At 40.7% G+C, this 15,948-nt stretch overlaps 1 protein-coding gene across 1 annotated transcript in view; it reads right to left on the reverse strand.

Moving 5' to 3' along the window:
* Positions 1–2,602: 2,602 nt before the first annotated feature.
* Positions 2,603–15,948, reverse strand: part of DGKQ (diacylglycerol kinase theta) — a gene marked incomplete at its 5' end in the record, with an annotated part of 87,061 nt that continues 73,715 nt past the window's right edge. Inside the window, 4 exons of the mRNA XM_084224731.1 lie at positions 2,603–10,104; positions 11,201–11,353; positions 12,734–12,845; positions 14,005–14,151. Coding sequence (XP_084080857.1) covers positions 9,934–10,104; positions 11,201–11,353; positions 12,734–12,845; positions 14,005–14,151 — 583 coding nt within the window. The 3' untranslated portion in view covers positions 2,603–9,933. The remainder of the gene's footprint in view (positions 10,105–11,200; positions 11,354–12,733; positions 12,846–14,004; positions 14,152–15,948) is intronic.

The raw sequence follows: 15,948 nt of genomic DNA on the forward strand, positions 1-15,948 counted from the left end.
TCATTTCCACACCTTTTTTGCAGACATGCTGAGACTCTGTCAGATGGCAATCTCAGCTGCCCTGAGTTTTTTCTGGACTGGAGATGTTTGGGGTTGCCTATGGGGACTGTGGCTTATGAGATTGAGAGTCAGTCATAGACTTGCTATCAGCTCTGCTCCATGTTTTGCTGGGGAGGCCATTGCATCAGAGGACACTAAGCCATTCCTGTGTGACAGAAAAATATGGGAGCAGGACCTTCAATGCAAGGCTGTGTAGTGACCGTGTGGATGGCTTAATTTGTTTCCACTTGGGCAGTTTGAAGCGGGGTTGGCAAGATCGACATGTCCTTGTTGCTGGGAATGTTTTGTGCCTTCTGAGCTGCTTGTGCTTTCTCTCCTTTTCAGGATGGAAAGCTTCACTGAGCCAGGAGGTACTGACCTCAAAACAGTGTGCAAATGAGTGGGGTTATGAGCAACATCCCCAGAAATCCTGGACTGACAGCAGCCTTCTAGTTATCTGGCACAGACTTGAGGGCACTGGTCCAGCAGAGTTGCCAGTGCTAATTGTGGTAAACGATCACTGATTAACAGCACAGGCTGGCTAAGGGAAGCCCTGAAATTGACAGAGCTTGTCCCTTCCTCATTTTCTGGTGTCAAATGAGGTGTGGTCTGTGTGCATTTCAGATGCCTCCCCGGCCCCTGTCTCTGCCCCCGATTACAAGGGCCCTGCATTAAGTCACCAGGCTTCTGGTCAGAGCACTTGTCTCTGCAGACTCTGTGCCTCATCTGTGCTGGCTGTTCTACCTCTCTTAACCTGTCTATAACTGTTGCGTTGCTCTTGGTTTTCCCATCTCTCTCTCTTTCTCTGATTCCCTAGTAGACTCTTAGGCTGGATTTCTTGGTTTCCAGAACGTGAAAGCCAGGCCCTGGATAGACCAATATAGTATGGTGCCAGCTACAAGAGAAGTCTGGGCAAATTGTGAAGGACAGAGATTTGTTCAAGAGTGAATGTTGAGCCTTATTAATTAATGAGGAGGCAAGGTTTTACCCATTTGTGTTACTCATGTCAAGGATGCTTGCCTGTAGGTAGGCACCTGCACAGGCACTGCTCTGTCTGCATGGATTTGTTTTGAAGATGCTGATGCCACCACCGCTGCATGTTCCAGCGTTTGGTTATTCAGCCCCAGCAGGAGGGATCACAGGTGCTACAGTTGTTCAACAAGAAAGCATCTGGTTTAGGGCTCAAAGCTGTCATCTGATTATCAATTTGATGTCCAAAATTATTTCATTGGCCCTAAAATTTAATTTCCTTGTGACTTGTTTATTTACATAAAAGTTTTTTTTTTTTTTTTTTTAGCTGCGCTTCAAAGAGTATTGTCTAACTGGTGGCTAAATCCACACTGAAGTTAAACACAGGATTTAGTTAAACATGGTCCAACCCATCTTTCCCATTCTCAGACACCAGTTCCCCTTGATGAGAAAGCAGTATAGCCAGATTGCAAGGCGCAACCCTGTATGGGCAGGGAGGAACTGCTGGCAGCTGTCTATTCCTCTTGCAGTTCTCTCAGCACAGAGGAGGGCAGGGGTAAAAATAATTTCAGGTTTGGATGTTTTGTGGTTTGCTCTTTTCTTTCTCTCTATGAAGGTCAGTGTTTTGTTTGCTTCCCCTCTTTTCTCAGAACTGTAGCCTCAAACTGAGTTTTTCCATATATGGATTTAAATGTAATTGTACCTGCTTCAGAGCTCATTGATTTGCAGTCCAGCAAGGAACAGTAAGGCTTTTTCAGAGGTGTTGGGACATAACAAAGGCCTCCTCAGTTCTGCAGTCAATTGTTGAACAGAGCAGGGAGAACCAATTGCTCCTTGCCAGAGGCAAGGTTACTGCAGCAGGGACACCCCAAGTGGAGGTGTCCAGCTGAGCGACCCCCGCCCCCCAGACCCTAACCTCCGAGGAGGGGTGAGCTGTCCACCTGCAGTGGGGCAGAGTTTCCATCTGGGCCTGGCTCCCTGGACAGCCCTTCCACTTGTCCCAGTGAGTCACTCCAAGCCCAGGTCCATGAGGTCTGGCCCTTGAGTTGGGGCCGCTGTCCACCTGAGCCAAGCACAAGGCTATGTGTGGGCCTGTTACCCACAGCCTGAAAACCAGGTCATGTGTTTCTAGAGAAGGGCAAACAGGGCAAGGAATCGTACAAAAATACCTTTGAAAATGTGGATCTTGATTAAAGTAAATCTGTGTGCATTAAAGTGGTGCTATCACAGAAAGACTTTAGCAATTACAGCGCTAACCACAGAAATAAGGATTCTAGAGGTGCTTGAATGTTGCAGGGATTAAACTTAGATGCTGTCTCACAAATGGAAACATTTGAAATCACACTGTTAGAACACAGCCACCCTTTCACAGGGCATGACCCAATCTCAAACAGCAAGGCTACAAAATTCCTATAAAAGTAGTGCCCAGCTGAGATAATGTTTGTTTCTGCAGAAGTGTATTCCACTATTTTTAAAGCATAACTACTTCACAAGCATCCAGGGTAGAAGAGATGATGTATTTGTTCACAGCAAATTCTAGTTACAGATCTCTGGAACTTGTAAATAATACTTAGAATACATTATTGGTGCAAAATGTACAGTAAAACACAAAACATGTATTGCAAAATATACACAGAATTGTTCTAAGAACAGAACCCAAGGATGAACAGATGTTTAAATATAAGAGAAAAGTCCATATTTTATAAATTACTTTTTTAAAAAGTCTATTAGAACACTAGGTATGTTTTTTGTAGACAAGTTACCACAATATAGTGACATGTCTCATTGCAAGGCAGACATTGAGAAACAAATTACATCCTTAAAAGCTAGTTTTTGAGACCAACCCACAAGTAAATGTGTGATAACACATTACTGGTTTGAGGCACAGTGTGGAAACTGTTTTCAACCACTTTAATGCTTATACTTAGGCTGCTTTTTTTTTTTTCCTGTGAATTAGGCAGATGCACAAAGAATAAGCACTAGACAATAACTTGTCAGCTTACATTAGTTTATTGGGTCAGAATTATTTATTACTGATGTATTAGGACATTCACAAGAAATGCTATGAGACACCTTAAGAGTATCTTGATAATAAAACAACATTCATACAACTGTGTAAATTGGATGATTTAAATAACCAGAGGTGAAAAACAGTTATTTAAGCAATAGTTCAGTTATAGTTTGAGAAGAATTAAGATGTCATCAGTCATTTTTAGGTAGGAAAATGCTGAAATCTATTGTGAATTACAAACTCTAATGCTTTGCAGTCAAAGCAGAGATGTTGTCTTCCAATATTCAGAACTTGTAGCTTCAAGATACTGATTGCTGCTAGCTACACCATTGCTAACTAAACTATCACAAGGATAACTTGCTTTGGGCATGTTTGGAATGCTAGAGTTATACAGCTATTGCTATGCTACAGATCCCCAAATTTTGCTTTAAAATAGCAGTGAAGGCTTTATAAGCACCCAAAATTTACACAATAAATACTCAGTAATACTTCAAGCACCTCTTGCTACCCAATTTGGCATGATAAGCAGCACTAAGAAATGGATGCCATGGTGAGACAAGGTATTAGCACTTTGACATGGGCACTCTTGATTTGTGCCTGCCTGCATTCAGAAAGCAAAAGAGCTTGTGTGGCACACTCTATGATGGTGAGAAAGAGGACTGTAAGTGCCAGACAGTCACCAGACTTACAACCTTTCTGCAGTCAAGCACAAGGGCAGGCTCTCTGCTCTTCAAGCTGCAGTGATCTGTATGGGGAGAAGCTCTGCCTTGTATGGCTGATGCTTATATGGGAGTTGCTGCCAGAGGTGTAACAGGGGATATGCACAATATAAATGAAGCCGTATCTTCTGAAATCAGGTTGTCCCCTAAATAACACACTTGACCAGTGCAGAGTGACATGCTAAATGGGCATGCTGCCAGGAGAGCTCAGAGGGATAACTACACCAGTAACCCTATTAAAAAATACTTTGCTTTGGGATAGATCTTTAATATCTACAAACATTTATTTCAAGACTTCAACTTTTTCAGCACTGATCTGCTATAAAACCTTCTCATAAATTATCTTCACAAAAAATAAAGTCACTCTTTCAGAAAACATGTTCAATATAACACACTTGTATCAGTACAAATTCTGTCCTGTGAGTCCATGGCAGAGAAGCCATAACCCACACTGAAATCTCTCCAAAGCAAGATAACCAGGACTCTAAAACCAGAAGGCAAGTATTTCATTAATTGCCACGGTAAGCAGAAACAGTGCTTCCAAAACACACAGAGTGCACATTTCAGTGGACATGTATGGGTTTACAATCAATAGTCTCTGTCCTGTAAACATTGAAACTGCCACTCTAACTGCAGGTTAAGGTTAGTAATTTGCATTCATTTCACTGCACTCCACATACAATGCCTACACTGCTAAAAAAGAAACCACAACAAAACAAAACTATTAAATAGCAAAAGGAATGAAGGCTTTGGGCTGGATGTCTCCTGAAACTACGTGTCAAATCAGTAAGTGTTGACATCATAAATAAAACTTGAACATTTATTTTATGCATTATAGAAGCAGTCTAGTAAAACCTAAAACTTAGAATAGCAGCAAATTTGCTCAAAAACGTACACAAACGTCAGTCAGTCAGCTATAAATACATTCTGCAATGTGAGAAGCCATCTCTATCCCCAAGCAGGCTTTCAAGGATAACACAGTGTTAGACATGGATGGGGATCAGGAACACTGCAGCCAGAGAAACTCCTAAACAATTGTATTCTACAAACTTGTTTTCATTGTTATCTGAAAGTGCATCTTTTTATCTGTAGAATCATCCCCATATTTACAAAAAAAGTACAAACATTGCAATTTTGCCACACTCTAAGCCTATCTAACCTGTATTTTCTGTTAAGTGCAAAAAATATAATGAAGTTATATATATATTCTGACGCATTTAAGATCAAAGCCTGAAAATGAGGCAATCTTGTCACTGGTGAATCCAAGGCAATTCAGTAGTTGCCAAATCTTTGCTGCACAGCTGTTAGATGGCTAAAGTAGAAGCTGAAGTAGAAATTAAAGAATAGTCTAAGCCAAACTGACAGAGCAGCATTCACAGCAGGAACTCCATTCCCCCACTCTCCACACACATTCACCAGCACATGCTCATACCTTCATTACCAGTTTTGGTACAGAACTAGGCTCAAAGGGCAGGAGGGCAGCCTGGCTGAAACAGGAAGATGTACAGTCACTTTGAAGGTGGTAAGGAAGATTTATGGGGTGCAGACTGAAAAAGTATCTACTGCCAGTGCACAACTCCAATGAGCCCCCAGTAATGGTGCTGGAATATGGAGATTATGCAAGACAGAGCATACCTACAGTTGGTACATTATTAAATACATATGCAACAAATCTGTTGTGTCTTCAACATAAGCCCTTTTTAAGTATCACAACAGCTTCTATTACCTTCTCCTCCCACAAAAAGAGGTTTCATTTGATAATAACATTTATATGTCAACAGACTGCTACAGAGTCACGTGCACACATAAATGCTGAGCAATTTGAAATAGCTGATATTCAGATCAAGTACAATATTTGCTCTAAAGACATTAAATCAATACAATATTTGTAAGAGGATAACCATGAAGATTAACAACAATTGTCTATAACAGTTCATTTAGTTTTGTTCCTTAGGTAAGTCTTGCAGTGACAGCTTCTTCCTAGTTTTTAAAATGCTACAATAGCCATTGCCACTGGTTTTAGACACACAGATTCTTGACTAAAATCTAGAAAGAGCAAGCAGAGCTCAAACTGCATACATGCAGAAACTGTACAATAAACATGGTTGTGCTTTCACTATATTGCCATCATGTCTTGTTGGAAAGTACAAGTCCTGCCTCATGTCCAAAACCGGAGGAAGGAAGATCCAGAAGTGAGTGCTATCAGAATGCTGTAACAGGGCAAAAGCTGTATAGTTAGGCACTGTGGAAGGAAATACAATAAGGCGTAGTCCTAAAGGTGTGTGCACATGTATGTACACACAGGTATGTACACACATGTATGTACACATATATAAACAAAAGGTTTTTGGCAAAATAACCCTTTCATCTAAAACTCAATGCAGTGAAAACACCAGCAATTTAAACTGTACAAATCAAGGGTAAAAGCCATGGGGGAAAAAAGCAGCAAATTTTCTGAAGTAGCACCCGTATCTCAGGGATGAGCTTTTGAATTTTAGTTCTACTAATTCAAGGCAGAGGTAATGTGTTTATCCATCAAAACAGATTTTAACCAACTGACCACCTGCACTAATCTGCAACACTGTGGTATTTGAAAGGAACCAGGGCTTTTAGGACCCTTCTCTTCCCAATGCTGGCAATACCTAAGCAGGACACTAGTAAAAGGTCAGGAGAGTGTACCTCAGCAGGAGAGATGCTAGTTGTGCTGTTTGTGCCTGCCATGGTTTATAGGCAAAGTAAAAAGGCAGTGGAGAGAGGATGAAGGAATGTGCTCAGGATAGCAAAGAGCCTGCATCTCTTCACTGTCCACAGTTACAGCTCCTGGTCCTGTGTCCCTGATATTACTTAACACCTGTCTTGACAGAACTGAGCCTCTTCCCCAATGCTTCTATTGCTGCATTATTTGATTTATTTGGCTACATGACCACTAGGCTCTCACACAATACTAATCAAACAGTCAGTATGGAGAATCATCTATCTGCCCACTGTCACATAAATTATACTGCATTGTTATGTTCCCTGGAAAGGCTAAGTCTAAATGCTTCATATTAACTGTGAAGAGTTACCCCCTCCCCTCATGCCTGCCTTGCATACCATGGAAGAAAATACTAGGCCTTCTCAGACACCATATGCAATGAAAATGTGAGAAAAAAAATACACACACATACATGTATTCTTGATACAATGGCCTTTACAGAACCTGAAACTAGAACATCTTAATAGAGGGGTTAATGAATGAGTTTCTCCTTTTAAAAGGTTTACAGGGGGTTTCCTATCTCAACTGAATCTGTTTTGTCATCAAAATACATTAAGCGTCATCTTTTGATGCAAGTGGCCTTATATACTAAGTGTTTTTCTTAAGCTATGTTTTCATTCCAGTGTGGCACTCATCTGCTCAAATACATGGCAGTTGGTTTCTGGGAAAAAAAGAAAAGGGAACAATACTCAAAGCCTTCTTGTCCTCTACCAGGATGCCCTCTGGAAGCTGGAAAGAGATTACACTCATACTTCAGAGTAACCTTGCTACCACGATGCTATCCCAAAACAGGCATTTACAGGCTTTTACAGGGATGGGAAATTGCCACAAAGAATATGCCACAGCAAGGGGCCCTCTGATTAAGATATTGTGACCTGTGAGTTTCATCTTATTTCAGATAACAGATACAGAGCAAAAGGAGGGACAGACAGGTCCTTAACAAGCCAAGAACTTGAACACTGTCAGATACATGATGCAGGATTATATATGCCTGAAAAAATGGTAAGACAGCCTTATTTATTTGGACTGCAGAAGACAGTACCAGAAATCTTAAAACTTATGCATGTTTTCTGTAACAAGAAGTCCAGCTTCCATTACTGAGTCAGCAACTGGAAAGTAGACCATGCATTCTTTCTGCTCTCCCAAGGATACCAAGCAGTTTCTCTCTCTTTCTGGACAATTATGAAGCAGCAGCCTGTTCCAGATTTCCTCTCTAATTTGTGAGCTTCATTCAGAGAGTGCACATCCTGAAATACAATACTTGATCCTCCCTACTTGTAATACTGGTACCAGGATGCCAGAAGAGGTCCAGCTGAGCCCTCATGCCCAGGTTCTAAAGAAGACAACCCTGTGTTTAATGATCAGGAAGACAAGGCTTTTAGATCTGTACTATCCAAACTATTTCCTTCATAGCATGAGTCCAGTTTTCATGTTGAATGAAAATGAAGTTCTAGTCCACACTGTGGGACCTGAAGAACATCCCCAAGTATAAATTAAGAATTAAATAATTAAGAAAAAGTTTCACTGAAAACAGAAGTCATTCCTCCAACTGCGTCTCTACCAGAAAAGTGAGAAGGAATCACTAGATTGAAAGGAGAGGCTGCAGGCATCTGCCATTTTTCCATAGCTGTTTTGTCTCTCTTTCTAGCTTTAGCTGCATCATTCTGTTGCTATAGATGACATTCACACCCTTGTTGCACCACGACCAGAAAGTAGAAACCACATGTAATGATCAGCTGTTGCTGAAGCTGTCAGTGCTAGGAGTACAAACTCATCAATGAGACCCAGCAAGAACCACCTCAGGATGTAACTGGCTCCATCACAAAACAGCTTTTGCGTATTTCAAAGTTACACTTAAGTCCCCTGAAGCAGCTAGAGATGTTTTTCTAGACACACTGGCAAGAGGAATGCTCCAAAGGCTAACACTCAAGTGATGAATTCATGCCACCCACAGCTGAAATAGTTATTACTGTGCAACAGAGGACAAGTAAGCCTACCATATGGCTAAGTAGGCTCTAGCCAACAGGGCTTAAGCAGCTCCAAGCAGCAGATGCATAGAAGTAGCAAAGTCTTATAGGCCTCATCCCCGCCCACAAGTGGCTCTCAGAGCCCTTTGAGTATGATGTTGACCAAAAGTGAAAGGTTCGGTTCTTGGGGAACCATGGTGAGATGAGACAGCAGAGATGTGGGTGAAGAACAACATGACTATAGCCATGGACAGCATTTCTGGATGGTGTACGGCAGGTCTATGGCTGCTCCAGCACCAGTCTCCAGCACAAAGCTGTAAAAGTGCTGGATGGCCACCGCTTCAGCAGATGGGTGAGTACAAAGAGGTGGTCTTGGCCTCACAGGAACTGATGAAGAAACAGCCTCTGAAGGGCACACACTCATCCAAGTGAGAAAAGACAGTCACTGTGTCCCTGGGACCACACCTAGTAACACCCACAACGAATTGAGAACCTAGCGAGGTAACTGAATTTTCATGGCAACTCTCACATTCCCAGTTATTTGAAGCCTAGATGCTAAGGCTCCTCAGTAAAGCTATGCTGTACATCAGTTCAGCTCTAACATATGACTGTGCTAATTTACTTAATTGAACACTAAGTGGTACTTCTTTTAACCTAATTAATGATGATTCTTAAGCTTGCTGTTACATAACAGTCCAAATTCATGAAAATGAAACAACACAAGTCAAGACAAGAGTCTGGTGTCAAAGTTAATGGTTTCAGTGATAAAAAATAATTGGTATAACATATTATTGCCTTGGGTATTCTTGTTCCTTTTATATTTTGAGAGTTGTAGCTGATGAAATTCAAATGCCTTTTAAAACCAGCTTTGGCTGAATAACAAGAAACTAAGCTACAGTTGAAAAATTGCTCTACAGGCTGTTTCCCTTTCATTCATGCTGTCCAAATACTGTTGAAGTAAATGCTCTGAAATATTTTGACTCAACTGTTCTAGCACTTTCTCTCTTCCCAGTGCACTGGGATGCTTTTACAGAAATAATCTCTCCTGTGTTTTGTGTTTTTCTCTTAACACTTGTACTGTTTCAGCTGTGCTATTTGGACTGATCTAAGGAGCTCTCAGCAGCTCATATTTTTGCCTTTTTTTGGTTAGGATGCTGTTGTGAGCATTAATTTAAAGGAACACATTTTCAGTTATAGAACAATTAAAAAAATTATCTATGGAATGAATTTCTTTAAGAATGAACTGGGAGGAGGGAAGGATTTTTTGTGAAGGCAAATGCAGAAATCTCAGCATCTTGGAATCTCAGTTTGGCTGGGAAACAGCTTACAGAAAAACAACCCCAAGTAAACATTTCAGATGAGACAAGTGGTACATAATAGTTATTTGTGACAATGAGGTACTATCTTTGAAAGACAAAGAAGAACCCAGTACTATCAAAATGTAATGAAAGGCACGCTCATAGGCAACACTCTTCATGACTTGTCTGCACTCGGTTTTACTGGACCAGGGTGGTATCTACCATAGGCATGAACACAGGTCTCCCCTTTGCGTCCTCCTTCAGAGACTGACGTGCTATCCACTTTCATCTCTTTCAGGCTTCCAGTTTTTTTCTGCTTCTGCTTGGATTTTTTCAACATATGGACCTAAAATTGAAAAATTTAGAAGAAGGTGAATATTAAAATATCTATAGTTATCAATTAACTGATCTATTAACCAAGTAATAAGCTGAATTGCAACAGAAAAACATATAAATACACAGCTGTTTGGTGCACCTATCCTTGTAAAGCTATAGGATTTACTGTTTTTTTTTTACATAAACATATGCACATTATAGAAATGTATGTGTGTGCATATATATTCCTGTACACACATATGTATATATACCCATATGTAGAGATAACTAGTCGGTAACCTGGTAGAAGAAGAAGAAATGTTTCTCACTGAAGGACAAGTTAGGTTTGCTCTCTCTCTCTCTTTTTCCATTACCCTTCCACTTCTTCTCATGAAAAGAACAAAGTTTTTACATATTCTGAAATTTTGAGGTATGACCCTCTCTTTCACTCACTTCTCAGCAAGGGCAATTGTTCTGGTACCTCTCCCAGTACAGCTACATATCCTTTGGCTTGCCTACAACAGCATATGTCTGTGATTTGAAAAGGCAGCCCTAAGGTAGCAGGCAAATGTGCAGACTGGTGTGTACCACAGTCACCTACTGCAAAATGTTTATTTCACAATTTCAAAGTCAATAGAGAAGTTAAATTCTTAGGGAGTAGATGCTGTCTTTAATGTACACATTGTAATCAAGAAAAAACAGACACTGATTACCCAAGTCTTTTTCACGGGGCCATGCTCTTATTAATTTTTCCTCCTTTGCTACTACTGTCTGACAGACCTTCCCTTCTACAGCAGACTGATTGCTACTTCGCACACTGCACTACTACCATGGCCTTTACAACTGCCCTGCTGCAAGAAAAGCAACACTGCTTGCAGATCTCAATACAGAGGAAAAATTGGATCACTAGGCCAAAGCTCAGGGACTATTTTTTTAAACATGAGCCTCATCTGAGCCACTGGAGAGAGCCCTGACACTGTCCTCTTTGGAAATTGCTGTATCAGTTACCATGTAGTGCTAAGCAGCTCCTTTAGGGTTAAGCATGAGAACACAGAGAAGCAAGATAATACGGTAACATCCAGTGCAGGAACAAAGTCAAATTGCTAAGAGAAACCCACATGCAGTACCTTTGGTCCTGCAGCAGAAATTATTATTTGGCCAGGGGCCTGAATCCAGGGCTCTCCATCAACTTGAACTGGAATTGGCTTTAGGAGCGTTACACGGAAATATGAGCCTTGCGCTATGCGGATTCCTGATCGAAAACCACCTTGGACTTGACCCTGTTAGGGAATAAAAGCCAGGATATCAATCACCACAACTAACAAGAAGTACAAATACTAGCTGCAATTAAACAGGGTGGATATTATTTTATTCTCATCTGACATTTTAAGTTTCAGCTAAAAAACTGCCTAGGCAAAACTAGGATACCTTTACTGCCCCAGCATTAATTATTTCAGCTAGTCCAGGAAAGAGAACTTCCCTGCAGGCTGCAGGAGGCAAAACAACTCCCAAAGCAAAGCTGTTTGTACACAAAGGCTGGCCAAGGAGCATACACTCACAAAAGTCTTGTTTGCTTTGGCTTCCTCCTCCATAACACAGTAAATACTTCTAGAAACACCTAATTATACATACAGACTTTGGCACATATAAAATTCCAAAATCTAAAAGCAGTTTATTAATCAGAGAGAGTTCTTCCAAACTCAACTCCAAATGCGTGAGTAAAAACCTTAATATCACAAATTCAAAGCACAGGTTTCTTAACATTTATACTCCAAAGCTGCTTCTACTTTCACAAAAGATTTAAGGATCTCTACCAAAACAACTCTTTAGTGTAATTTAGAAGATCTAAATTACAAAATAAAACTGAGCAACACTAAAGATTGAGCTCCACAAAATTTAACCAGCGCGTTTCTATTTTTTGGCAGTTTTATGGATTAGTTATCTCTAGTACCTGATCACATATAATTTTCAGCAGCAGATTTCTTTAAATAGTAGTAAGATATGAAGACAAAAATAACCTACCATCCTACAGGAGTGTGTTACTAATAGCAAACCATTGTAAAAATATGTAATACATGAAAGAATTAAAAAAGAATTGCGTAAGTTGAGTCATAATATTCTCTGCAGGAACAGCATACCACCTGCTTCCAGTCAAGAGCAGCAAGTATCATATTCTCAGTGACATGTATTGGAAAGCCTGTAGCAGATAATTATAAAGCAACCTGTCTTGATGGAATCTCCACTGTGATTGTGATGAGGTACAACAAGACTTTTTGCAAATTCACTAGGTGAAGGGTGCATGTTTATGTAATATTACAATAAAATCTTGTTTTCATCCCATGGATACCTGTTATGAGAAAGCTAGTGCATTCCATAATACATACATATATTTGTATTTTATATGAACATATATATTGCATTTTATATATATATATCTGCACACATATGTATGTTTCTCTACTTGGTTCAAAGTCTAGATAAGTCATGAAGCATGAAGCATAAAAATCCCCATGGATTCTCAGTTCTCAATTCCTATTACTTCTTCTTAGCCAGCCTTAACAAAGAGGTGGAACTGCACTTGCAATGCACAGTTTGTCAGAGAAATAAGCCTGTCCCATGAAGTGCATGTTTCTTCTGTGCTTACTGGGATGCCAACTCACCATGTGCACGACGCCAGTCACACCAACCACTTCCAGCAGGCCGTCATCGATGCGTGGCTTCTCAAAGCGGTTGTCACTTTCAGAGCCCCAGAGGTCGGCCCCAGAGCCCCAGCTGTGTGGAGAGCACACACTGACCACCTGTGCTCTGCCCCCAGGCACGCTCCCTGGTGCCCTGCTAAGGGTGGCTGGTTTCTCAGGCTTCAAAAGCTACACACTCTGCACCCCCACCAGCTGGAGGGAGCAGTTTTCCTGCACTGTCAAAGCAGGAGCTCTTATAAAATCTGGAAGAATTTTTATCAGATCTTTTAGTAGTAAAAGGAGCGAAGTAAATAGTTTCAGTTGGAAAGCAAAGGTGTAAATAGGAAGAAGGTAACTCTGTAGAGTTTTAGTTTTCTAGGAAATACAGGTTACAGCTAAACTAGTCATTAATTTTCAAGAGTAAAGAACTTAAAATAGCTCTCAATGGTCTTGACAACTTTCACAGAAATTACTGAAGAGAAACTAAAGCTAAAACAATTATCAAGATTTCATTCTTGTACCTGGCCAAAAGCACCTGCAGTTAGGCAGATATTCATGCACTTCAGTCCTCTGAAATGCTTCTGACAATTTAAACCATGCTGCTTTTTGTGCAGCACTGACCCTTCCCACTCAAATCACTTGCTTATTGTTTTGGCACATAAACTACTCATCACTTAATTAGGCTCTTTTCTTCTCCACAGCTCTCATGTGCAATGTACATTTGTGTACATGTAAAAAGGAGTATTCGAATAAAACAGTTTCAGACTGAAATGCAAAGAGATACGGGTTGTTTAAGACAAGATGGTACTTGAAAAAATAATAGTATGGCAGGACTAATCACCTGCTGGTTTTGTGCAAACAAAAAAACCTGCCTCTATCAACATCACATCTAAGGAAGCTGGATCTCCTGTGGAGTTACACAACAGTTACTGCAGCTCCCTGCATGGGTCAAGGAAGCACTCACAGACCTGTAAAGGTATCTGAACTGTGGTCTTCCACAGCTACCCAGGTAGCATCACACACTCCATGTGTACTGACCAGTTGTCTGTGTGTTTGACAGCTGAAACCCATCTGGCCTTCACTGCAGGAACTGCTTAGGTCCCCGGTCCCCAGCATGTCAGAAAGTGTGTGCAGGTTGATTGTCATTGATCCTGTCACCTAACCATTTGGCATTTGGTGCTCAAATACCAAGCAGCAGTTCTACACACACAGTCCAGCATGCACCCACAAGGGATCCTTCCTCCTCTTTTTACCTGGGTATATTAATAAAGATGAGTCCTTCTATACTTGGTAGCTCCACCTCATGCTGGTCCACTTGCAGCTTTATGTCCTTGTGCAGGTTTCTAGTGTGACTTATCTTCTGCAGCCCAACTTTCACGTAAACTCCCTTGTTGTGAAACCTAGGAGCAGACAAGGATCTTGTAACTAAAAGGTAGGGCCAAGCATAGCACTCTTCCCTGTACATATATCACTACTGTCCTCTAGCAGGCATATTTAAAGTTATATTTCAAATAGGTATATTTAAAATTCTTCTATCTTTACTAGCCTAAGAACAAAGCATAAACCATGAACTGCTACTTTACATACCTTTACTTAAGGGATGATTCTGCTGTTGAGGCATGTGCAGATGGTGAAATTTTATTACAGAAAAATTGTCCCTTCTTGAAGCATTGCCTGAATACAATGCCTCTTTGAAATGTAAACTCCTGGGCTGGAAGATTACATTTTTGATTTAGACTTAGAAGTCATTATGACCAATTTAAAATTGTTTTCTCAAGCAATGCTACAATACTTATGGCAAAAAAACATTTGAAAATCTTTGCTTTACACATTCCTAATTAATTTGAAATATACTTAGCTGTAGAAACTTAAAACAGGCTTAGTAATCTCAACTTGTGACAGAACTCTAACATCTCTAATTTTAGAATAAAAAGATGAGGAAGATTTTTATGGCATCCCTAGAAATGGCAAAATATTTTAAGGATAACATAAACAAAAGATAGTTAAACACACAGACTATCTTCTATAATGGAAACCTTTGGATACATAGCCTTCAGGGCAACCTTAAAATAAAAAGCATAAATTTCCATTATTTTACCCTACTAGTACATGGGTGTCATTGGAATTCAACTCTGCAAAATCTCTCTAGCATTACGTCTAAATACCGCAGACTTTCAAGTGGGGAAGACAGCCAATGCAGGTTACAGCCAAGTCTTCAGACAGAGACTTTTCAGTCATCTTAAATTATTACATTGGGAATGATTAGTCCTATGTCTTAACAGTTTAAAATAGCACCAAATTAAAGGTACTTCATGTAACACACCATTTAACATACACTTCTGCTCCATGCAAGATGTTTCTATGCTAAGACAGCTTTTGTCTAATTTGGATACAACTGAAAAATACTGAATATCAGTAGGAAACACAACACTTGCAGTACCCCAAGAAGTATTAATTTTTGTTGCATGAAGAAGGAAGCCTTCAGAAACTGAAAGAACACTTCACAGTGCCCTAACTGCAGAACAGCTGTGTATCTCTGTAAAATAAATACAAACTTGCATTAAATTACGCAAAATATTTTCCCAAACCTTGCATTTAGGAAACTGCTTGCCACAGCAATCTCCTGACATTTTGGATGGTACAAGTAAGATGTGATCTCTTCTGTAGTATGCAGTCCTAAAGACTGCTCCAGGATCCCCTAGGAATGACTTGGATGGAGAGCCAGATGCCTCCTCAGCAAGTTCACTGACAACACAAAGCTGGGAGGACTGCTTGATACCCCAGACAGCTCTGCGGCTGTTCAGAGAGACCTTGACAGGCTGGAGAGGTGGGCAGATGAGAAGCAATCTGAAATTCAATGAAGAGCAAAGGGAGAGTCCTGCACCTAGAAGAAATAATCCCATGAACCAGCACAGGCTCCGGGCAATCTGCTGGAAGGCAGCTCTGAGGAGAAGGACCTGGGGGATGCTGGTGAACCACAAGTTGTCCATGTCCATGTGTCCTGGGGACCAAGAGGCCAATTGGATCCTGGGTGCACTAGGAAGTGCATCACCTGCAGGTCGAGGGAGGTGATCCTACCCCTCTGCTCAGCCCTGGTGAGGTACATCTTCAGTCTGTGTCTGGTTTTGGGCTCCTCAGTACAAGAGGGACATGGAGTGGGTCCAGCAGAAGGCAACAAAGATTATTAAGGGACTGGA

This window comes from Fringilla coelebs (genome assembly GCF_963513975.1).
Source record: "Fringilla coelebs genome assembly, chromosome: Z".
NCBI classification, from domain to species: Eukaryota; Metazoa; Chordata; class Aves; order Passeriformes; family Fringillidae; genus Fringilla; species Fringilla coelebs.